Source organism: Arvicola amphibius, chromosome 5, assembly GCF_903992535.2.
Source record: "Arvicola amphibius chromosome 5, mArvAmp1.2, whole genome shotgun sequence".
In the NCBI taxonomy this organism is placed as follows: Eukaryota; Metazoa; Chordata; class Mammalia; order Rodentia; family Cricetidae; genus Arvicola; species Arvicola amphibius.
Window position 1 is genome coordinate 150,255,669 of NC_052051.1, and position 23,542 is coordinate 150,279,210.

The window sequence follows — 23,542 nt, forward strand, 5'->3', positions numbered from 1 at the left end:
GCAGCCTGCAGGCTTTTGGGAGAAGTCAACATTTAATTCTACGGGTGTGAGAACTCACTGGAGTATGTAAGCTGGGGAGGGACTTGACCTGGCAGATTCTTTCAGTGAAACCCTGTACTTAGCAAGAGATGTGGATGCTTTTGGTTTTCTCAGACAGATCCAATAAAGGATCTAAGACCCAGTTACTTACCATTTACAGCTGTGAAACTGTCCTCAATGGGGTTTCTGTAGAATGTATTTGTTGAGCCATCATCTAAGAGAGCCGTGCTCCTTTCCCAGGGTCAGGAACATGTTACATTCCCTGGCCCCAGCATGACAGATTCTGCTCTGCTTTATATACAGACCAGTGTTTGGTTTTGATTCAGGTCATGATCTTTTTAAAAAATGCTATGGGATTCTCTAGAAAATTTTTAATATCATTCATAAAAAGCATTCCAGTAAACATCTCATTTGAATAATATCTCATCAAAAAAGTTTTGTTATTTTTTCTGAATAGATCCTCGAACAAAATGATTTATGTGTGTGTGCATGTGTGAGTGTGTATGTGTGAGTGTGTGCATGTGTGAGTGCATGTGTGTGAGTGTGTGTGTATGCATATGTGTGTATATGAGTGTGTGTGTGAGAGAGAGGAGAGAGAGAGAGAAGAGAGAGGAGAGAGAGAGAGAGAGAGAGAGAGAGAGAGAGAGAGAGAGAGAGAGAGAGAGAGAGAGAGAGAGAGAGAGAGAGAGAGAGAGAGAGAATATGCCTGTGTAGGCGTCTGTCCTCTCAGTCTCTGCAAAATGAATTTTCTTGGTTAGTTCCAATCTTCAAGATTCTGGAGGTCAAACCAAATGTGGCCAGCAGGGGGCGTGTGTCACCTACTATTAAACCACTCTTAGTCACCTAGTCTTCCCACTGTTTCTGGGGCCAACCCTCTACAGAGTAAGGGAGGAAATAGGGTTGCTCTTTTTTTTTCCTGGTGAAGATGTTTGGGGTCAGAGATGCCTTCCCTTGGTAGGTCTCTGAGTGCCTCAAAATGGAAAGTGGGAAGGAAGTTTCTCAGAGCATGGGTAGGGTTCCAGTGCTGGCTGCTGCTCCATGTCCCTTCTGTCTATTTAAGAATGGCCCACCCTTCCTTGCCTTCTGAGATGTGCTGAGAATGCCATCCATTCTAGAACATTCGTTCTGTCTTCAGGTGAGTTCTGTCCAGTCCATACTGCTTTCTTCCTGGGTTCTGGGCCTTGAACCTGTTTGTTTTATTGACTTGCTTGAGATCTTCATCACACATGCATTTTATCTGTTTGCTGAACCCAATTCATACCAGGTGCAGCACAGGCCCTAAGCATGCTTCAGTGAACATGCGGCAGGCCCTTCCACTCTCATAGAGCTCACAGCTGGGGTTGGGAGGGAGATGTCCACAAGGAATGGGCCCCTTCCCAGACCAGACACTGGGGAGAATCAGAAGCTCAACCAGCAGGAAAATGGATGGAGCTAGAAAACATTGTTGTGTAACCCAGACACAGAAAGACAATTATCACACGTACTCACTCATAGGTGGTTTTAAAACATAAAGCAAAGAAAGCCAGCCTACAAACCACAATCCCAGAGAACTTAGACAACAATGTGGACACCAAGAGAGACTTACATAGATCTAATCTACATGGGAAGTAGAAAGTAGAAAAAGACAAGATCTCCTGAGTAAATTGGGAGCATGGGGACCTTGGGGGAGAGACAGGGAGGGGAACAGAGAAAAATGTAGAGCTCAATAAATATCAATAAAAAAGAATAAAAAAAAGAAGCTCAACCATGAACTTGCAGTCTGTGCCGGGCTTCTGTGGACATGGAGAACTGATGATGCAGAGATGCAGATGATGCAGAGATGCGGATGATGCAGAGATGCAGATGATGCAGAGATGCGGATGATGCAGAGATACCCCCGGGATGCAGGCCCTTAGAAGCCAGGCATGCTCCAGTAGACAGTCACATACCCATGCACATACAGACAACACTAAACAGACTCAAGGGATATCCAATATTTTAAAAATATCCATCTTAACTTTTGAAACAGTCTGCCAGTGAACTTCGAGCTCATTGGTTTGGCTGCAGTGACTGGCCAGCAAGGTCCAGGAACTGTCTGTCTCTACCGTCCCTGCAATGGGGTATCAGGTGCATGCCTCCATGCCTGGCTAATGTGGTTTCAGGGAGACGGAGTTCAGGCCCTCACGCTTGCACAAACATCGCTTTGCTGACCCATGCATCTTCCTGGCTCCTGGTGTCCTATCCGTAAAGCACTGATCACATCCATAAGCATCTCACTTCCACGACCTCATCTCCCTGCACGGGCCCCACCTTCAAGCATCTCCCAGACACAGGTTTTTCTTAATGTTAACATTCAGCATACAAATATGGAAGAGAAACAGACATTTAGTCTGTTGCAGGAGTTACAGACATTGACTAATCTTTAATAGTCTCTAGAAACTTCTGATTGATGAAGAGTTTTTCTAACTGCCAAATACTCAATAGTGGATCATTATTCTCTCTTTATGGATGGGGAAATGGGCTGTATTCCAGGCTCCCCAGCCAGGAGGCAGCACAGATGGTGTTGGTTCTGTCCTTACAGCCACCTGCAAGGGCAGAGGAGCACAAGTTTTAAGTGAATCGGAATTTTTTCTAGCATTTAAAAATCTATATAGAAACCTTACAACCGAGATTATAAGGAATGTCTTTTAAAATTCTAATAAAATGAGCAAGTAGGGGGTGTCTAGTGGCCACGGGAAGTGCTCTCTGCTGAGTAAGGGTTAGAAGGGACTTCTTACCCTTGTTCTGCCCTGGCTCAGAATTCCCCACGTGTTGAGATTAAAAGAGAACAGGGTTAGGCAGGTTTGGGGGCTGGTTCTCCCAAAGCATAGAGAGCAGTAGAGTACCCTGAGGACAGTTGACAAGGTCCATGTGAGTGCATCTTGGCTTATCTGTGCCCTTCTGGGGCCGCCTGACGATAGGTGGACTTACTTCCTAGGCTTCAGGCTGAGGGTGGCAGTAACTCATAATCAGTAAACTGCTTCGTGGGCCAAAGGTATGCTTTGAGGGGCAGCAGGACGTACCTGGAGGAGGGTCACTTCCAGAAGAGAGAGTTCTGGAAGATGGAAACCAAGAGCGGTCTCATAAGAGCCTGCCTTCTGGGTAAGATGATCGGCACTCATGCATAATGGAGAGAAACCTATCCTCTGTACCCAGAGCTCCGTGGAGTGCCCCAGCTTTGCCCTCCCTAGGACCAACCCTGGTCAGGGCATTGTCCGGTGTTCTCATGGGCTGTGAAGCTCAGGTGTCTCCTTAGAAGTGGGCCCCTACTTGTCCTAGGAGTGGCCTGGAGGGGTCCCGAGTGCCACCCTCCCCATTGTGAGGCCAGGTGGGAAGTGGATGCCAGGGCATGGTGTCACTTGAGTCTCTGCAAAGGGGTGTGGAGGGAGGAGGAGAGAGGACGACCTTTTCATTTTCATCAATAAGTGATAGATCTCAAGAAGAAGCCCCGGGGGCAGGTGCAGAGTGAGAGGAGGTGGCCCAGAACGAGCAGTGGACAGAAAGGGGGGAAAGTAAAGAAAAAGAAAAAAAGCGCTGTGTTGGGTTGAGGGACCAGCGAGGAGAAAATGTGGGACAGCGCTTTGGGATGGGGGACTCAGGAGAGCTAGAGAACAAGGCCAGCGGGATACATCCGGACCTGAAGCCCTAGGAGGAAACTGAGGGCTCCGCAGTTCTCTGAGTGAGAGGCACAGGTCTAGGGAAGGGGTGGAGTTAGACCTGTGAGTGTAGAGGGTCCCCTAAGAGGCAGGCGGCAAAATGATGCCCCAGAAGAAAAAGCGGAGGAAGAAAGACATCGACTTCCTGGGCCTGTACGAGGAGGAACTGCTGAACTACAACTCAGAGGATGACGAGGACGAGCTGGAGCACGAGTACTACAAGGCAAAGGGTGCGAGCTGCCTGTGGGGTGGTGGGATCTGTTCCTCCGTCCACCGCTTCCCAGTTATCTCCACGCCCTGTGAGTCTGGGGATCGGGGCGTGCAGGGCCCCAGGGCGCAGGAGATGAGACAACTTGCAGGTTGGCAGGGCTCCCGGGGTCCCGTGGAGCAGAATATGATAGCGGTGCTGGGACTGCCTCGCATTCTCAGCTAGCTGTACTGATCTTTTTTAATTAAAAAAAAAAAAAAAAAAAAACAAATTAGCGTGAGAACCGGTATGCACTCAGTACAGGACCGGAAGTACCAAGAAGAGTACTTACCTGTGGGCATGCGCGTGTAACCGCTTATTTAGACCAGAGCCTGGGCATTTCTAGCCCCCACAGAGCTCCTTCCTACCTCTGCAAGACCTAATAAATCTCCCGAACCTATCCCCACAAGCCGCTTTTTCCTGTTCTTTAACTTCATATAAATGGAGTCACAGAGTATATACTTTTGGGGGAGGCAGGGTCTCCCTCTGTAGCTCAGTTCCTCTGACTATTTACGATGTAGCCAAGGCTAGCCTTGACTCTCAGCACTCCTCATGCCTTAGGTGCCTGCCGCTGGGATTACAGGGGTGATTTACGTATTTTGCTGTGTGTATATTTTCGGGTCTATCATTTTTCTCAGGTGACATCCCACCTGAGAGGTGTGTGCCTGCTGTGACATGATACATAGTTTTTCTTTTCATGCACAAATACGATCGCATGTTATAAATACATCACTGGCGATTCGACCATTCTCCTGTCGAATTCGTTATGCCTTTATTTGTGTACTATGGTGAACAAAGCGGCTACAGATCTTGGACATTTGCACACTCATTTCTCCTGGAATTAAAATTGGAAGTTGAGGTGCTAGGTTACAGGGTGAACATCTGTTCACCTATGGGTGCACATAGCCTCTTCCCATTACATACAAGAGGGGCAGTAGATTCATATTCTTCCGACGCTGGTATTTATTCCTGCCATCCTGGTGGGTATTTATTCCTGCCATCCTTGGTATTTATTCCTGCCATCCTGGTGGGTGTCAGGTGGCGTTCTTCTGGGGTTTTCATTTCCCTGATGAATGATGGGACCGAACATGTTTATTTGCTCATCTCCTGTATTTGGTGGCCATTTGGATATCTTTGATGACGCATTAAGACATTTTTGCACTTTTCAGCATTGCTGAAACTTATTATAAAGTACATCCATTTTTAAATGTCCCACTCGATTAGTATTATACCCGTGTGACAAGTCAATGTGAAGAATATTTACATTAGAGAAAGCATTGTTCCCTGCCAGCTTCCTGTTCCAAGCAGCCACTCCTCTGCCTCCTGTTCAAGTAGGTCCTATTTGCTATTGATGGTTTCCCATAAATAGCATTGTAAAGAATGAGTGTTTCTTAGTCTACATATGTGCTACATAACATGTGCCAATAGCGTGTTGCTTTTCACAGCTGAGTGGTACCCAGGTTGTGGGTATACTACGGATTGTTAACCCATTCACCTGCTGATGGACATTTAGGTGCTTCTCACTCAGGTCTGCTCAGAATAAGCTATTATGAGCATTGCGTTCATGGGTTTCTATGCATCTGTGCATCTGTGCATCTGTTTTTGTCTCTCTTGGGTCAAAACCTAAAACTGGAAGTTTTAGATCTTATGATAAGTGATTGTCTATCTTTTAAAGACTCATGTGTTAAAAGTATGCAGTCCCTGTCTTATTTGTTAATGTGAATTATTCATACTTTCTGGGTATGAGTCTTTTGTTGGATGCATTCCAGGTGCCATATTTTCATCTGTGACTCACTGTCATTTCCTTGATGGCCTTAACTATAATTAAATTCAGATGAACAACTTCTATATGGTGAGTGTCTGACTTCAGGAGTAGCCGTGTACTCCTGAGGAAGCTAGGGAGTCAGCTCCCACACCTCCTGGAGCCCATATCTTCCTCTTCTCCAAATTAAGCCTTTTTATGCCATGGTCTTTCCATCGAGCTGGCCATTCTCCCGCATCGGCTTGACTCAGAGATGCCCCTGTGCACACACAGATAACGCAGGCAGCACTCGTGGCTGCCCTGATGCTGAACAGTTTCCCCCGAGGTGCAGGCTGTGATGATTCAAGCCTTGTCACAAGTCTCATGAGAGGCAGAGCCCAAATGCATGGACTACTTTCCTTCCCCACGCATGGCTCCTCGGCCGAGCTTTGTCAGGACTGGGGATCTCCAGTGTTCCTCTCAGCTCCAGACACTGCAGATCCCATTCTTTACAGGCAAGAAAGAACCACATTAGGGTCAGAGATGCCCCTGAAGGGATTCAGAATTAACCACACGCCATGTTCATGATGCTTGAGCTAATACACTGTCTGCCAAAGGAACAGGTGTTAGCTTTTGGACGAAATGGGCTTTTTTTCTGTGTCAACAATAGCTTTGAAAAAGAAAGGCTATTTATTATCTTCTACATGTCAGGGCCTCTACATTCTCAATTCCCAGAATAGTTCTGCAGAGCAGATATTACTATCCAGTCTTATAGGCAGGTAGGTACTTGTAAAGAGCCATCCTGGTTCTAAGTGGCTACCTCTAGATCTCTGTGGCATTGCATGGCGTTGATGCCCAACACTTTGTGTAGAAGGAGTGGCGGGGCTGTGCCCGCCACCCGGCTAGCTTTACCCAAAATAATTACACAGAAACTATATTCTTTTAAATACTGCCTGGCCCATTAGTTTCAGCCTCTTATTGGCTAATTAACCCATATTTAGTAATCCGTGTAGCACCATGAGGTGGCCGCTTACCAGGAGAGATCTTAGCCTGCATCCATCTCAGAGAGGAGAAGCATGGCGACTCACTATGGCAACTGCCTGAAGCGTCTCTCCTACTCTGCTTTCTCTCTCCCACAATTCTGTTCTGTCTACTCCACCTACCTAATTTTCTGTTCTCTTAAAGGGCCAAGGCAGTTTCTTTATTAATAATGAAAGTAACACATAGACACTCCTCCATCAACTTTGCCCCAGCACACAGAAGCTTGTGAGTTTGCAGTGGGATGGATAATAATCAGAACACACCTTCTCCTGGCCCAGAATGCTACAGGTGCTCAGAAGGATTGATTCTTACTCTCTACCCTCCACCCCTCAACTTTGCTACTTTGTATGTGAGACAAAACCTTTCTGTGGAATGGGCTGCGAATGGGTAGTATTGAAAGATGAATGTTTAACCCCCAAATGGTAACTCAATCCATAAGACCTTCTCAAGAGAGCTGAATATACTCTGCAGTGGGGGATCTGTTCTGAAAAGGCTAGAAATAGGAATGAGTTAGGTTTCCAGCCATTGCATCAAGTGTGATGATGGGCATGAAGCCCCTAGCTCAGGGCTAGGCATGTAGTAAGTCATCAGTGAGTGTTGGTTGTGATACAGTTTCAAGCATTGGTGTTTGTACACAGCCATAATGTGGTGAAGAGCTGGCACGGCCCCAAAGATTTCAAATACCATTTCCCACATTTGACCGGCTCTCCATATTGCAAATTCCTCCTTCCCAACACAGTTATCTCCTTCTGGTCAGCCTTCCTCACTGCACACACGTGTGGTCGGTCCCCTGAATCAGCATCTCCAGCCCACCACTGACTCAGAAGTGAGTCTCTTCCTAAAACACACTGGGGACGCACATTTCATTGGGAGATAGGAATAGCAGCTGGATAGGTTGGTGTGTGGCTGTTCCCACTTCTCAGCAGAGGTGACGTGGCTCTGGGGGTGGCTGACTGCAACACCCTGTTCAGGTTGGGTCTGTGCTAGATTCTGGGAGTTGATTCCAAAAATGGATTCAAGACACATTCCTAAAGTTTCGCCAGCACTCCTGGATGCCGAATGCCCCCACTCATCCTACCCAGTCCCCTTGGGTTGTAGCAGATCCTTCCTGTCTTGGCTAAGTTTCTTTTGCAGTAAAGAGACGCCATGACCACAATGACTCGTATAAAAGAAAACCTTTCACTGGGGCTGGCTTACAGTTCAGAGATTTGGTCCACCATCCTCATGACATGTTGCTAGAGAAGGAGTCGAGAATTCTACATCTAGATTGGCAGGCGGCAGGAAGAGAGAGACACTGGACCTGGCTTGAGCTTCTGAAACCTCAAAGCCAACCCCCAGTGACATACTTCCTCCAGCAAGGTCACACCTTCTCTAACAAGGCCACATGTCTTAATCCTTCCAAATAATGCCACTCCGTGTGAGTCTATGAGGGTCATTTTCATTCAAATCACCACACCATCATTTTTAAGGATCTCGATAGGTTCTTCCTCAGCAAGTATACAGGTGCTGACACCCTGACCAGGAATGGTGTTGGCAACAAGCCATGCAAGCTTCAAAAAGACCATTGGCAGGGAACTCAGTATCCCTGCCAAAGACACAGCCCTTGGGGGGTAACTGCATACTTCGCCCTTGGGGGGCTAACCCATGCGAAGAAGCTGGCCTTGTCTCTACGCTTTCAGATTCCTCTGCAAAAGCAGCGTCTGGCACCTACTGTGAGTTTTGGTTTAGAGTTAGTGTGGGTTTGACCTGGTTCAGGATTGTGAGAATGGGATTCTAGGTTCTCTTCTGAGCCTGCAATCTGTTTTCTTTTTTTTTCTCCTCTAGTGTACGAGGTGGTCACAGCCACCGGGGATGTTCGTGGTGCAGGGACAGATGCCAATGTGTTCATCACAATTTTTGGAGAGAATGGGCTCTCTCCCAAGCTCCATCTCACCAGCAAGTGAGTACTACTTTGGCTTGTGGGGATCCTGGGAGATTAGTTTGGTTGGCCAAGTTCTAGAACTCAGGGGTGGCCTTCTTCTCTGTAGAGGTGAACAGTTAGACCACAGCCATGTTGAATGACAAGATTTCTCTGCCAACAATCCAGATATCATCTTGAGGATTTCCCAGTGCTTTCCTTCCAATTCTCCTTTGTCCCGTTCTAGATTTTTATAAGCAGTAATGTCTAGTTTCGATCTCCCAAGGGATACTCATGAGTATCCCTTGATATTGGAGAATAAACAATCAGGACTAAGAACCCTGGGTCTAGGGCCAGCTTTACTGTTCTGCTCCATGTAACTTTGCCAAAATCTCATGGTCTCCAAGGCCTTTATTTCCTTAACTACCATCCTAGGGCAGTTGAGACAATGAATGTCACAAAGATCATTTGTGAGGGAGTCATGATCATGAGATACTCTATCCCGAGGTCTCATAATGGCCAGTATCACACTAAACCTGCCTGGGATCCATGTACACTCAGTCACATGCCGTGTGTGTGTGTGTGTGTGTGTGTGTGTGTGTGTGTGAGTTTATACAGAGCATACACACACACACACACACACACACACACACACACACATCAGACCCAAGAGCATACTGAAGAATGACAGGATTTCATTCTTGGCTAGGGGTCTTAGGAGTGGTTTTTCTACCTGGCTTTCAGTCATCCTGTACTGTCTGGCAGATTTGAGTAGTGGGTCTGGGCCCACTATGCCCTCACTTTTCAGAGCAGCTCCACTTCTGATTATCTGACCTTCCGGGTTTCTGAGCAGGATTCTAATTGAGGAAAAGGAAAAGTTCCACAGCCATTTAAATCTACTGATCTGGTCCATTTATAGGAAAACTGAGGCTGAGGAAGAAGCTCACAGACCTTCAGGGTTTTTGTTTGTTTGTGTGTGTGTGTGTGTGTGTGTGTGTGTGTGTGTGTGTGAAACGATCCTTCATTGACATTGGTGCTATAGACATTTTAATTGATGACATGACTCTGTGGCCCTGGAGTATGCAATAGACTCCGTTCTAGACCCACAGGTTCCACAGGTTGTGGTCCCTAAGGTTTGCGGCCTGGGACCTCCAAAGGGCAAGAGGTGAAGGTATAGAGAGGTGGCGTGGCCATGCTAGGAGCCTGCGACACTGCGCTTTGCAGAGTGACCGGTCTTGTGATGTGTGAGTCCTGACTAAGAGCCATGGCACGCACGTAGCAATGTTGAGATGAGAATAACCCCTTCTTTTGTCCGTTTCTGCAGAACAGGGTACCCGCCTCCTTGCACTACTCATACTGCACGTGACTCTCGTGGAAGTCTTTCCCTCCTGTGACGTGGGCACGGTAAAGGGAATACATGAAATATTCATCCTTTTTGCCATGCATCCTCCCAGAGGAAGGAGATGCTACTAGCCCTGGGAAGGTGGCCAGCTGGTTTTTGTGGTCCCCAGACTGTCGTGGGTTCTCACAGTCTTTCCTCCTTTTACGTACCCAGCATCCTTTGCTTCTTCCCTCCTGCTTGTCAGTTTACCAAACTTTCTTTCAGGGAGGCCCAGATCAACTGGTGTAACACAGCAAGAGAGAAGGGTTGTCAGATCAGCCTAGGGACAGGAGTCAGCAATCCCAGAGACCGCTGGGGTCTGCTGGGGAGGCTCCCGGAGAGAATCTCTGCCTAGGTCTGTGTCACGCTTGAGGCTGGGAAGCAAAAATGTGTGAGCAGACAGGAGCTCCATCCGCTAGTCAGGGCAGCTTGACAGCAGTGTGAGGGTGGACTTGGGTGGGAATAGAAGCTGGTGCTGCTGAGACTAGAGAGTACTGTGAAAGGAAGTGACGGTCTGTGCTGGAGGTGCAATTGGGTTTCCTGGGCCCCTGTACTTGTCCTGGGTCATAAAGAATAGGCAGAACTCAGTGGATACCTAAAATATCGTGTAGTCAGTGATACTACACAGGGAAAGATACAACCTAAGTCTTTGGTGCTGAAATAAATGGGGATAAGAGAGGAATACAAAAGGTGGGTTAGACCCAGAGAGACTGTTTGCAAGAGTTGTGGGCAGGGGAGTGCCCTGGGTGGGCCCAGCTGGAACTGCTAGTGGGAGCCATGTTGCTGTCTTGAAGCATACGGGGAAGGCTGGAGGTCAGACTCGAAGGCCTTGCCTGAAAGCCAGTCAGTGGATGCTGAGTTGACAGTGGCAGCTGATGTCACCTTAATCGTGAGCAAGAGGCCAGGATCTGGCCGCCGTGAGACACGGAGGGAAAAGGCTACAAAGACAGTTGTGCAAAATTCTGCTCACGACATCACTGCCACTCAAGCTGGAAACTGAGTTCAGGAGGGGACTGTGATTTGCTGAAGGTTCGGGATGTGTCACACATGGGCGGCAGCTGAGGTCACTTCTGAGTCCCCATGTAATGCAGGATGTGCTGCCTCCTCCTCTGTCTCCCCACACTTCACTGTCTGCCCATTCTTCTTCCTCACATTCAAACCAGCTCTAAACCAAACCCACTGAGTTACCTGCAGCACGGATCCTTGTATACATGCATGTATGCACATGCGTGGCACACACACACACACACACACACACACACTTTTGTATGTAAGACTTTTCTGGTAGCTCTGGGCCTGAGAAAGGGTTCACACTGATCAATGCAAACAAATGAGTTGCAGCTCCCCCAGTATTAAAATTCAACTTTGATCTTTCTTGGCACTTCTCCCAAACCCTTTTCTTAGCCTCTGGCTGCATCTCTCATCTCTTGTCTCCTGTTCTCCCTTTTTCTGTCTCAGCCTGATTTGAGCTCATTCCTGTGCCCTTTCCTGTATTCTAGAATACAGAATCCCACATGGCTTAGCAGGATTCACCCCTCACCCAATATAACACAATTCCTATTTCAAGAAGATCTTTACTATCTGATTCCTAAGCAGCCAAAATGACATTCACTTAGTTCCCATACACGAACCCTCCCCCAACTTTACCCCAGTGAGGTCCCTATAAAATGATCCCAGGAGGCTACGAGTTAAAGATATGGCAAAAGGATGGGGTTTCATGTATGCTATGAATGCTGTCTTTCCTGCTGAGAATCCACACCCCAGTGTGTGAGAGAGTCCCTGGCATTTTAGTCTGGAGGCTCTGCCTAGTTGGTGGCTAAGATGCCAGGTACGGCCTTCTGAGGCTCTCTCTGGGGGAAGTCCCTGCCGAGTGATGATGGGAACAGGGAGCTTTATTTGTTACCAGAGCTATGATGGGGTCCTCATCTCGCTGGGAAACGTGAGGAGCCTGCACTTGTGTTTCTTTTGGGATTTCTAACCCAGCTTTGGTCAGTTTTCTACAGCATTTGCATCCTGACTTTCTGCAAGTGGGCATTTCAGATCCAACTCCAGAGTGGATAGGGCTGGGGATTTGTTTGGGATGGTCCCAGTCTTTCCCTGAGAATGGACAGATGCGGTGGAGTTTTTCCGTAGCCCTTTCTTCTCTGAAGATGGAGTTTTCCTGTAAGCCAGAAACAGGTTGGTCTCCATGGGCGACTTTAACATCACATTTGAGCAGGAACCATCCCAGCCCCCCCCCCCAATGCAACCTTTAGATGGCCTACAGTGTCCCTGCCCCTGTTGGTCAGGCGGAGCTCCCCCGCCCTCCGTTTCTCTGTTCCCCAGGACGTGGTTGCACAGTAGCATGGGCCCCCGATGGAGCGTGGCAAGCCTTTAGGGCTCCCCTTTGTTCAGGGCAGCTCTCAGAACTTCTTTTCCAGAGTCCTCCTCAGAGGCACCTCAGAAACCCAGCTGCCTCATCATTGGCTGAAATGGTCCGGGGAACCTCCCTCCTTGCCCTCTACTTCCTGTAGCCTGTTTCCCAGGAGCCTTTAGATGACACCTACCATCCTCAGACCTTCAGAGACTGTGCCCTGTGGCAGCCCATGAGCTGCTTTGGGTGTCCTGAAGCATGGGGACTCACAAAAGCAGTATGGGTTCCTTTTGGAAAACGTGAAAATTTATACAGATAAATGTCTAGACGTGACATTGTATATTTGTATAAATTTTCCCACTCGCTGTTTTTAGATGAAGATGATGCTCCATTTGTATCAATTGTTCTGCTCTCAGATTCTATCTTAATATATTTTTAAGCTTATAAACTTCATGTTCTTTTTATAATAGGATCCTTAATAGCTACAAAGTGTTCAATCATATAGTGTCTATTCCTTACGGTGTTTACTTAATGCAGAATTTTTTTGTTGATTTATTCTAAAAAGCTATTACTTTGTGTCAAAGAGAAAATACCATTTATTCATTTTTTTTCTGTTTCTCATTCACAAAATCTTAACGCGAAGAATTGATGTCCATGTATTTTCTGAGTTATTTCACAGCAGCTGTGACAGAACCAGGGATCGGAGTGTCCCGTTACCCCACAGATGCAACCCCTACATCAGCAGACCTTCACAGTCCTGGTTTGGTTTGATTCCATTTTCAACACTGGATCCAGAAACCTTATTTCCCCAGGAAAAAGACCAACTCATTCTTTGGAGGAAACATTTTGATTGCACACTTAGAGTGGCCTTGCTTGACCCCTCTCTTTCTCCCTGGATGACACCCACCTGAACTCAGACATGTGTCACCAGCCTGGGGGTCCCTGTTCCCTTACAGCTAACCAGACACGTCCATCACTCCTCTTCTTACTTCTCTGTCCCCAGGTTTCTTCTTGGGTTCTCTTTTCCTTGAAAAGGCTGTTTTGTGTACATCTTCATGGCCTCTGCTCTTTCGTATGAGGCTCGGACCCTGCTTGATTGTGTCCCTGCCTCTTAAGGAAAGATTGTTCGCCAGAGTGGGTCTATTTGCAGAATCCCAGCCTCTGGACCCTGAAGAACCTGGAAGACCCTCTGTGCCTGACCTTCAGACTGTGGCCTGGGGAGAAAACCCTTTACCCCTTTATTTTAAAGAGCACAGATAGCCAGTAATCATTTTAAGCTTGGATTATTTAGCTTTCCATGGCTGTAACAAATACCTGAAATAAACCAATTGAAAAGAGGGAAGTTATCATGCTCTGAGGTTTTGGAGGTTTTGGTCAGTGAACAGTTGGCTGCTTTGCTTTTGGGACCACAGCAAGTCAACACCATTTGTGAAGGTATCTGTTCAACTCACAGCAACCAGGAAACAAGGAGAGAAAGCGGAGTCCTCACAGGGTCCCAACACCCTCTTCAAGGGCATCCTCCCCTGGGCCCTACCTCCTTCATTGTACAGTTCTGGGCATCAAACCCAGGGCCTCATGCATGCCAGAAAATTGCCCTGACCCACACCCCCAGCTCCAACCTCTTAAAGGTTTCCAACTAGCTACTGGGCGTGTGTGAAGTGTGAGGCTCACGAGGACTTTGGGAGCACATTTAAGGTATAAAGCTCAGCTTAGGCAAATATCTTCTGTACTTTCCTCTTCTCCCTGGCCATGTGCTGGTCCCATGAGCCCTGGCTGAGAGAGCATAGTCCCCCAAACCAGAGGGCCCAGCTATGAGGCGGGAAGAACTGCTTGGAGGTCTGGGCTCTCACAGCTGGGTTCTTAGCTCCAGTGGTGGATGAAATAGACGCCAACACGAGACTTCGGTACCCATTCCAGAAGATCCTGGGGCAAGGAGCCTTGAGCCTCCTGGGCGTAGCCACTTGAGTTTGGGTGCACAGAAGCTGGGACTCGCCTGGGCGTTGTGCTGCCTCACGCCTCAGGTGTATTTCCTCTGACGGCAGTTTGTCTTGATTCCCTTACGGCCCTCACCTCCATGGTTGCTGGACTAGAGGTGGGGGTGGGGGAGAGGTTTCCCCTTTCTCTTTGAAATGGCAGGACCACAGGTAGCCACCCAAGGTCTGCATCTACTCGGGGCTGCCATTGCAATTCTTCTCGCAGAACAGGGCAGGTGAGGGTGACCTGCAAGGGGACCTGCAGACAAGAGGCTCCAGGCATCCATGACACCTTCCTTCTCCTCTACCCTGACCAGACCCTGGTTTTTCTACCTCTAGTGGCTTGCATGTCCACACAATGGTACTGGTGTCACCCACTATGCCTGTGTTAGTGACTCACAGCCGTAATCAAAAGAACACCTGGATGTGAGTCTAAGCATGGCGCCTTCCTTCCCTTTCCTCTCCTCTCAGACCGTGTCAGGGCGAGAGCTCAGAACGGTAGCCAGGTGCATGCTGCTCTTCCCATGCATGGGATAAAGAGGGAGGAGAGGATACCAGCCTCTGGCTCTGCTTCTGCGCCAACGAGACACATTGTGAGTGGGACTGACGGCCCTGTTCCCTGCAGGAGTGAATCCGCTTTCGAGAAAGCCAACGTAGACGTATTCCGGGTGCGGACCAATAACGTGGGCCTCATCTATAAAATCAGGTGAGAGTTTGCCCCTAACCTACGGTAGTGGTGATAATCAAAATTGGCATTTTTCTGGGTATTTAATTCTCAACTGACTGGCATTTGAGGAATTACTAAAAGCCAGAATTACGCCCAATGTCCCCTCTCACCCCGACCCCCATCCTGAATCACAGAGCTCCAAACCACACCATTAGAGACTTGCTTTCACAGTCTGGACAATTGGATGCAATTCCCCACACACTTGAGACATAAGTTCTTACAAACACTGGAACATGGTAATTGGGATCAGAGCTCTAGGTCCAGGTCCAAGGTCTTGCTCTGCTGTTTTTTGCTGCAGGGTTTTAGACAGTTTACCTACCCACACCTCTGCTTCCTCCTCTCTAATAACGGTACTTCATCTATATAATGCTAACACCCACCAAGTCTGTGTGTAGAGCAGTCATTAAGCCCTCAGTGAGGGCTTTGCTGCAAGATACCTTTGGATGAAGAATTCCCCTGATACTGTTCTCACTGTGGGATTTTCTGTGAGCTGTATGAAAAGGGGTATCTTCTAGCCTGGCTACAAAGGAAGAACATCTGATCGTTCCCTTCTTCCTTTCCTAGTCTTGCCTAACCACCCCATTCCGGTTTGTGCTCACTTTAGGCTCATCTGTGGGCTGATTGTCCACAACTGGGGCCTGGACAGGGCTCAAATGCAGCTTCCATTCAGTCCTGACTCTTCTTTTTCCCACTAGAAAACTTGGGACCACACATTCCCTTTGCTGGGAGAGGATACAAGGGCCACAGGTACTGGTTGTGTACAGGGAAGGGGATACCAGCAGAGAGGGAACTCTCTCAGGGAGGTCAGGCGGGGAAGGAGGTATGTAGGGAATGGTCTGACCAGGCAGAGGCATGTGACCCTGTAGAGGACAGGCCCAATATTGGGCTGGTCATCTGTTCATTGGGGTCATGGGCTGTACCGGACTGTGAGTTCCTGGCATAAAGCTTCAGAATGATGGGCTGGAATGAAATGTTGCCTGTACTATGAGGTCATCCAGTGGCCATGCTGTAGGGAAGAAATTAGGCAGAGGTGGGGGCTGTGGGAAGTGAGGAGATTTGGGGCACGGATTCGGAAGACTCTGTGTCACTCAGTACAGAAGGCCTTGTGGCTGCTGTGCACTTAAGATACAGCTGACGCACGCTGAGTGTGTTGTGTGGATAAAATAGACACCAGGTTGTGTGTTTTTTTTTTAAAGACTTAACAGGAGAAAAAGAATGTATACCACATTGTTACATTTTACAGTGGAAGATACAGTGTATTGTTAAAATCAGTTCTATCCGTTTCTTTATATCTTCAAGGGCAAGGCTACTAGAGCAATCTAGAATTGTATGTTTGGCTCACATGAACTTTCTATGGGACAGTCTTGTTCTAGATGGTGCCCAGGTGAGGGCCACGAAGAGAGGAACTTGATAACTCAGGAGTGATGGGACAGGACGGTTTACCCAGGTGCCATGTCCTGCCAAGTCCAAAGGGCTAGGCGCTTTCTGCTCTCGACTTCTTTCTTCATGCCCGCCTTTTAGCAATCCTTTTTAGTAAGGACTGGATCAGCTGCCTTTCTCGTCGTGACTCTGATAGGCTCCCAAAGGTGATGCATGTGTACAACTTAGGTCAGAGCAGAAAGGGTGCGGCGCTGGCAGAGACCGAGGTTAGGAAGCAGCACAGGCCTTGCCAGGCACAGATCAAGGTGCTCCTACCGAGAGCCTCAGGGACTTGGATTTTCCCCGTGAAAGAAAACATTCCCCGGTGGCAGTGACAGTATAACAGCCATTAATATGCACATCTGCCTTGCAAAATATCCCCATTAATAGATGAGGAAACTTAAAACCAAAGGAAGCAAATGACTGGACCTCTCTGAAGTAGTCATTGGGTGCCCTCATACGGAAGGGGCATCGCATCCTGATTCTGCCAGTGAAGTGTGGGTGTTGGCTTCTGCCCCAGGATCGAGCATGACAACACAGGCTTGAACGCCAGCTGGTACCTGGACCGGGTGATAGTGACCGACATGAAGAGGCCCCATCTCCGCTACTACTTCAACTGTAACAACTGGCTGAGCAAGGTGGAAGGTGACCGCCAGTGGTGCCGGGACCTCCTGGCCAGCTTCGACCCCATGGACATGCCCAGAGGTCAGTAGCTAGCCTGCCTGGGCTTAGCTCCTCACTGTGCTCTGGAACCCCACCTCCCTGCTTTCCTCTTGACTTAGGCCAAGCAAAAGCCCATCTGTGCTGGCTAGTATTTGTCTGGTGAAAGGGACGCTGGGGCAGGAGAAGAGAGGCAGCTCCCCTGAGGTCAGTCACTCAGCAGAACAACACATTAGCAAAATCATGGCTCTGCCCTCTGGCATAAGCCTGCGCTGTCTCCAAGTCCCACCCGCTCTTCAGTCCACCCTGGAGGAAGTGAGCATCGTCTCCAGTTAATAGGCCATGGCTCTCCATTTCTGTACCTACCTCTGACTTCTCACCTCTCAAACAACTTTGAGCTCCAGGCATTTCTGCTTGTAATCCCCATCTCACTAAATTTGAAACCTCATTGAGTCTTTAAAAAAAATGTTATCAAGATTTTATTTTCTTACAAAGCCAAATTTCATCATTGCACCAAGTTTAGAATATAGAAACATGAAAATATAAAAAAGAATACTTTAACCCCATCACCTGGAAAAATACCACCCGCCAGTGACCGATGCATTAATTTCCAGTTCTTTCTATGCACGTGTACTATGAAATAGTGGGCTGGCATGTCTCTGTTCAATGGCATGGTTATTTCTATGCTGTCAAATATTACTTACCACTCCTACTCCCACTGGTTGTGTATGGGCTAGAACAGTGGTTCACAACCTGTAGGCTCTCAACCCCAAAGACCACCAGAAGACAGATATTTACATTACAATTTATAACAGTAGCAAAATTAAAGTTATAAAGTGGCAATGAAAATGGCTTGGGTCACCACAATGCAAGAAACTATATTAAAGGGTCACAGCATCAGGAAGATTGAGAACCACTGGTCTAGAACATGCCATTCACTCCCTGACTCTCTCATCCTTGGGCGTCTGTGGTGTGTCGCTCTCCTAAAAACACACCTAAATGCATTGTTTAGATTTTAGAATTCTTTCCCTAAGGTAAATCCCAAAGTGAAATCTTTAAGCCAAACAATAAGCCCATAGTTAAAGCTTTAAAAATTTTATTTGATATTATTTCATGTGTGTGTATGTGTGAGTGTGTTGTATGTGTGTACAAATGCAGATTTGTCAGACTGCATATGTGGAGGTCAACTTGAAGAAGTTTATTCTTTCCTCCTTGTTGTCAGGCTTGGCAACAAGTAAGCCACCTCACTAGCCTGGTTCAACTTTTGATGTGCATTTCAAATGGGCACAGGAAGTAGATATCGGACTTGCTCCGTGCCACGAATGCAGTCCTGCCCACACTTGGTTAGCAGGGTGTAATCTTCTCCAGTTGGATTACAAAGGCCTTCCAATGTTCTTTTTTGGTTACTAGTATAACTGAACATTTCATGTTTATTGACAGTTGTTCACTTTAAATTTTGTTGTTTTTTGTTTGTTTTGGTTTTTCGAGACAGGGTTTCTCTGTAGCTTTGGGGCCTGTGCTGGAACTAGCTCTTGTAGACCAGGCTGGCCTCAAACTCACAGAGATCTGCCTGCCTCCTGAGTGCTGGGATTAAAGGTGTGTGCTGCTACCACCACCTGGCTAAATTTTGTTTTTTGATAAATTGTATTATATATATTTGAGATTTGCATGAAATTCTGAGATATGTTATGGACAGTAAAATGGTTTCTCTCTCTTTCTTTCTCTCTCTCTCTCTCTCTTTCTCTCTCTCCACCTGTATGCACTCCCATACATATGGGAATTGTCTGTTCATTGCTCTTTGCCTGTCTTTTCCTCTGGGGTGAATTTCCCAGATTCTCCTCAAACTGTACATGTCTTGAGTTGTTGACAGAGTTTGTCAGGGTCAGTCTGTTGTGATATAAAATAGTTCCACACCAGACCAGAATGGAGTATAACAAAAGTTTATTTATTTGGGGGCAAACTCACAAAAAGGGTAGAGATCCACAGTCCTCTGCATGTACAGGGAACTGAAACCTAATCCAGCAGCCAAGAGGCCCACATATGCTTTTATGTTCACATTTATAGTAAATTAGACCATGCCCAAGTGGGCTAGCATCCCAAAGGCCATTGGCTGAAGGAGTTCCCATAACACCTCCTTCTTTTGTCTAAATAAGAGTCTTCCAAGCCCAATACAAAACTGTATACAATAAGAACAAATATCAAGTTTAAAAATTAGAATTACAAACAACATGAACAACACCAAGTAAGAAACATATGCTAAATGCTTCAATAGTCATCCTATCCTAAGGTGTCTAAGTCTTGTATTAGAAAAATGGCTTGCCTAAGTCACAAGAGGAAAGTAACCACAACTATCTTGTCTTCAACCCCATCAAAGACCTGAGAAGGGAAATAATATTACATGAGTAAACAGGAAGTACAATCAAGCAGCTTCCAAAATGTGCAAGAAATGATAGAGACAATAGGCTACTTGGGCAATCACCCAAAGTCTCATTTGCAACGTTTGGGCAGCCAACTTTAGCTAAGGCCTAGAGAAACTGACAGACTACTTTCAGAGGCAGGAAAATTTGAAAAATCATCTTATTCTGTGTTGGTAAGGTTTGGCAGTCTTTTTGCTTGTATCCTGCTTGTCCAGTCTGGACACGATGCATTTTGTCAGTGGTTGAGGCAGGGCCAGTTCTTTGCCCAAGGGCCAGTTTTGCCAAGAAGAAAACAAGCTCCAAGTGGTGTGTCTTTGGTGCTCAACATTTTCTCGGGAATAGATCAGAGTTACCAGGAGCAATCATGTCTCATGTCAACAGAGTCCTAAGTTATTTAAATGTCATATTCTATAGCTCTTTGAAGTGGTTGAAGATTACCTATCTATGTGGAATACAATCTCTATGCATCTAAAGAACCTGATTAGTCTAACTATGACAAACATGGATGATTATTGGCCTATAATTCTTAATAACTATATAGCTTAAAGACTAAGGCTTAATATTAAAATATCAAACAATCTTTAAACAAATGTGAAGCAAATGAGGACAATGACCTCAAAATGTAAACAATGTAAAAGTATCTTGATCAGAGGTAAAAATGTATAGTGCAATATGATAAATACATCCTAAAATTGCATCAATATACAAAATATCTTAAGCAGAGGTAGAAACATGAACTCATACAATAGGATAAAATAACTTTGCATAGGTGCATAAATATTGTAAACAGAAATAGGAGCATATTCAATATAGCAAATAGAATTTGAATTTGTATCAATATATGAGAATCTATACCAATGTAAATTATCTATAAATAATAGCTCACAAGTATTCTCACTATTACTAACTATTATTAGCGTGAGTAAGCTCACACTAATCTACCTATTATCCCATCAAATTACCATCTCTTCCTTTTCTCTTCTCCTTTTCTTGGCATTTTCCCCCACTTCCAGTTCCTCATTTTACCTCCTGCTTTGGCCATACAAAAGTCTAGGGCAGCGCCGTTGGGGGAAAAGCTCCTGGAAAGTCCCCCACTATGAAAGAATAGATGCAGCTCAATGGTCCTCTGGCTTTCCATGAGAGTCATGCACCACTGACCTGATGTCTGAGTCCTTGCTTGGGTCCAGCCTCATCACTGGCTGCAGGACATTGGGTTTTGGTACTTACAGGCTAGATTCCAGGTAAAGAAATGAAAAAGGATCTTCAAATATTAACTCAGTTCTACCAGATTAAAAAAAGGTGAAGGCTTTTTGTTTTTTACCTGGAATCCCACCAACTTGATACTTAACTGCTATTTGAGGTCTTTGATGATAAAAATAGGGAAGATAGTTAGTTCTTCACTTCCGCCGTTTAGTAGGAGGAATATTTAAAACTTGGAGAGGAGGCAGTAATAGGAGGACAGAGGAAAGGGAGCAATTTCAATTTGTTGTTATCAACCCCAGCGCTGTCAGAGGAGAGACAGTTGTTTCACAGACTCTTATTCTCCCCATCCCCAAGGGGGGCCTGCGACAAGTTCTGACTGACACCCAACTGAACCTTCTTCCCTTCAAGTAAGGCAGGCATTCTAGGATGTCCTGAGGACCCAGTCCTGAGGACCCACCCAGTCTTGAGACATCCAGCTAATCAGGCACAAGAGAGCATTCCCTGTGGGAAGCAAGAGATGGCAGCAGTGAATCCAGGACAGGACCTCAGAAGGCCTTTGCGTCTGGAGCTCCCCTTGACCGCACATCCTGGGCAAGAGCCCAACAGGTTTCCAGCGTCTAGGAGACAGCCTGGTTAGTTAGTGCTGCCTTCTCCTTTGCTGGAGCCCAGTGAGTAGAACGAGGACATTAGAAAAGGCCGAGGCAGGCGCTCATGAAGGAAGCAGGTAAATGTTGATCAACCTCACAGCTTCGCGGATAGAGGACCTGAAGATGGAAGACCGTGACACCGAGTTTGAATTTTTAGTTGCTCTCAGCAGGTTGAGAAATACCCTGTATGGCTTCTTAAGGAAGTCAGACAGCACAATCAACCAAAAAAAAAAAAAAAAAAATCCTGTCCTGTGTTTCTCTTAATTAGGCAGATCATTCCCCAATCCACCTGGGGTTCCCTGGCCCTAGCCAGTCACAGTTCACTTTCAGGGGTTTCACCTTCTTCGTTCACCATGTACGTTAGCCACCACTCTTCCTTCTTTACCTTGTCTGAGACACAGGGTGCAGCTCGTCCATACACATTGCTCTCTAGAGCTGTAAATCTCAGCTCCACTCCAGCACACAGTAACGAGGATGTGCCTCTTTAGATAATCCTAGTATACTAATCCTGGAATCTCCCAGACTACCCAGTGCACAGACTACATCTGGGGAAATACCACTGACTCCCTTTGGAAAGCAGAGCAAGAGGGAAGGCAGAGGGGTGTCCACCATAATCTCCTCTCTCCTTAAGTCCTTGCTTAACCGGTCTTGTATCTTTGAGAATGGAATGAGACGAAGGAGGTCCTAGCAGGTGTTCATTACACTGAGGTTCATCCGAGGCCAAATGAATATCACTGAAAGGACTGAGACTAGAGTGGGGGTCAGCTTATCCTCAGCTGAATTGCCTCCTGCCAGTATCTTGGGCAGAGCAAGATCAAGGGCAAATCAGCCTGGCTTTGTGAGAGCCCTATGGCGTCATCGGGGTCAGTCGTTCTAACTTCCTGCTGTCCCGGGTGGCCCTTTCTCCCCTTTACACCAGCCCTTCTTGAGTGTCAGGTAGTTCACAGCCTCCCAGGATGACCCCTGCTACTGCGAAGCAGCACTGATGAGCAGACAGCTATTTTTGAAACTGGACCACACAACTCTCCCTAGGTCTTCTGCTTGTCTTGTTCCAGGCCATGCTTAACAGACAGTATCTGTCCCACACAGCACTTCAGTGCAGACCAATCCTGGCCAGAACTCAGTGTGAGAGAAGTGGAGGGGGGTTTCTCCAGGTCAGGTCAGTCCCTTCTTTGGCTCCATCATCTTGTTTTCCTATATCATATTGTAGGGCAATATGCATTAGAAATGATCGTTTCAAACATGTTAAGGTTATAGTTCAGTGGAAGAAAGCATACTCAAGTGTTTTATAAGCAGTCCATCATCTATCTCCAGAACTTTCTCTCTTCCCAAATGGAGACTCTGTCCTTGTTAAACCCTAGCACACATCTGCTTCTGCTTTCCTCCCGGGCCCCTGTCACCTCAGGTCTGTTTTCTGTTTCTCTAAAAACCTCATGTAAATGGAATTATGAAGTAAGTGTCCTTTCATAACTAGTTTATTTCACTTAGCACAATGCCTTCACACTTCATCCACCCAGTAGCATGGGTCAGAACTATTTTTTAAGATAAATAATATTTAATTGAGTATATACTGTATCTTTGCTCATTTTACCTCTAGCTCATATATATGAGATATCGATCTATCTGTCTGTCTGTCTGTCTGTCTGTCTGTCTGTCTGTCTATCATCTATCTATCATCTAGAAAGATTTAGGTCATTAGTACCTTTTGGTAGCTATTGTTCTGGGAACATGGTATACTCACGTTGCTGCTTTCAGCTCTGCTGAATGTACACCCAGGGATAGGTTAGAGTTAGGTTAGGTCATGCGATTCTGTATAGAACTTTGAAGAATCTCCATGCTGTTTTGGATGGTGGTTGCAACATTCCTGCATCCTCTCCTACATTGCTGGGAGTTCCAATTTCTCTACATCATTACCAGTGCTTGTTATTTTGATAACACCATCCAGTAGATGTGAATTCATATCTGTGTGGTTCATATCTGTGCATTTCCATAATGATTCATAATATTAGTGATTTATTCATATGTGCTTCTTGGTCATTTGCATGTTTTTATTGGAGAATTATCCATTTAAATCCTTTGCATGTGTTTTAGATATCAAATTGTTTGGACTTTGTTCTTTTTGA

At 46.5% G+C, this 23,542-nt stretch overlaps 1 protein-coding gene across 3 annotated transcripts in view; it reads left to right on the forward strand.

The window, feature by feature from the left end:
• The first annotated feature begins 3,813 nt into the window (after positions 1–3,813).
• The window catches only part of Loxhd1 (lipoxygenase homology PLAT domains 1), a 153,128-nt gene continuing 133,399 nt past the window's right edge, over positions 3,814–23,542 (forward strand). For all 3 annotated transcript variants that reach the window (XM_038331143.1, XM_038331144.1, XM_038331145.1), the window contains exons 1-4: positions 3,814–3,943; positions 8,567–8,681; positions 14,972–15,052; positions 17,013–17,197. In XM_038331143.1, the coding sequence (XP_038187071.1) occupies positions 3,814–3,943; positions 8,567–8,681; positions 14,972–15,052; positions 17,013–17,197 (511 nt within the window). The remainder of the gene's footprint in view (positions 3,944–8,566; positions 8,682–14,971; positions 15,053–17,012; positions 17,198–23,542) is intronic.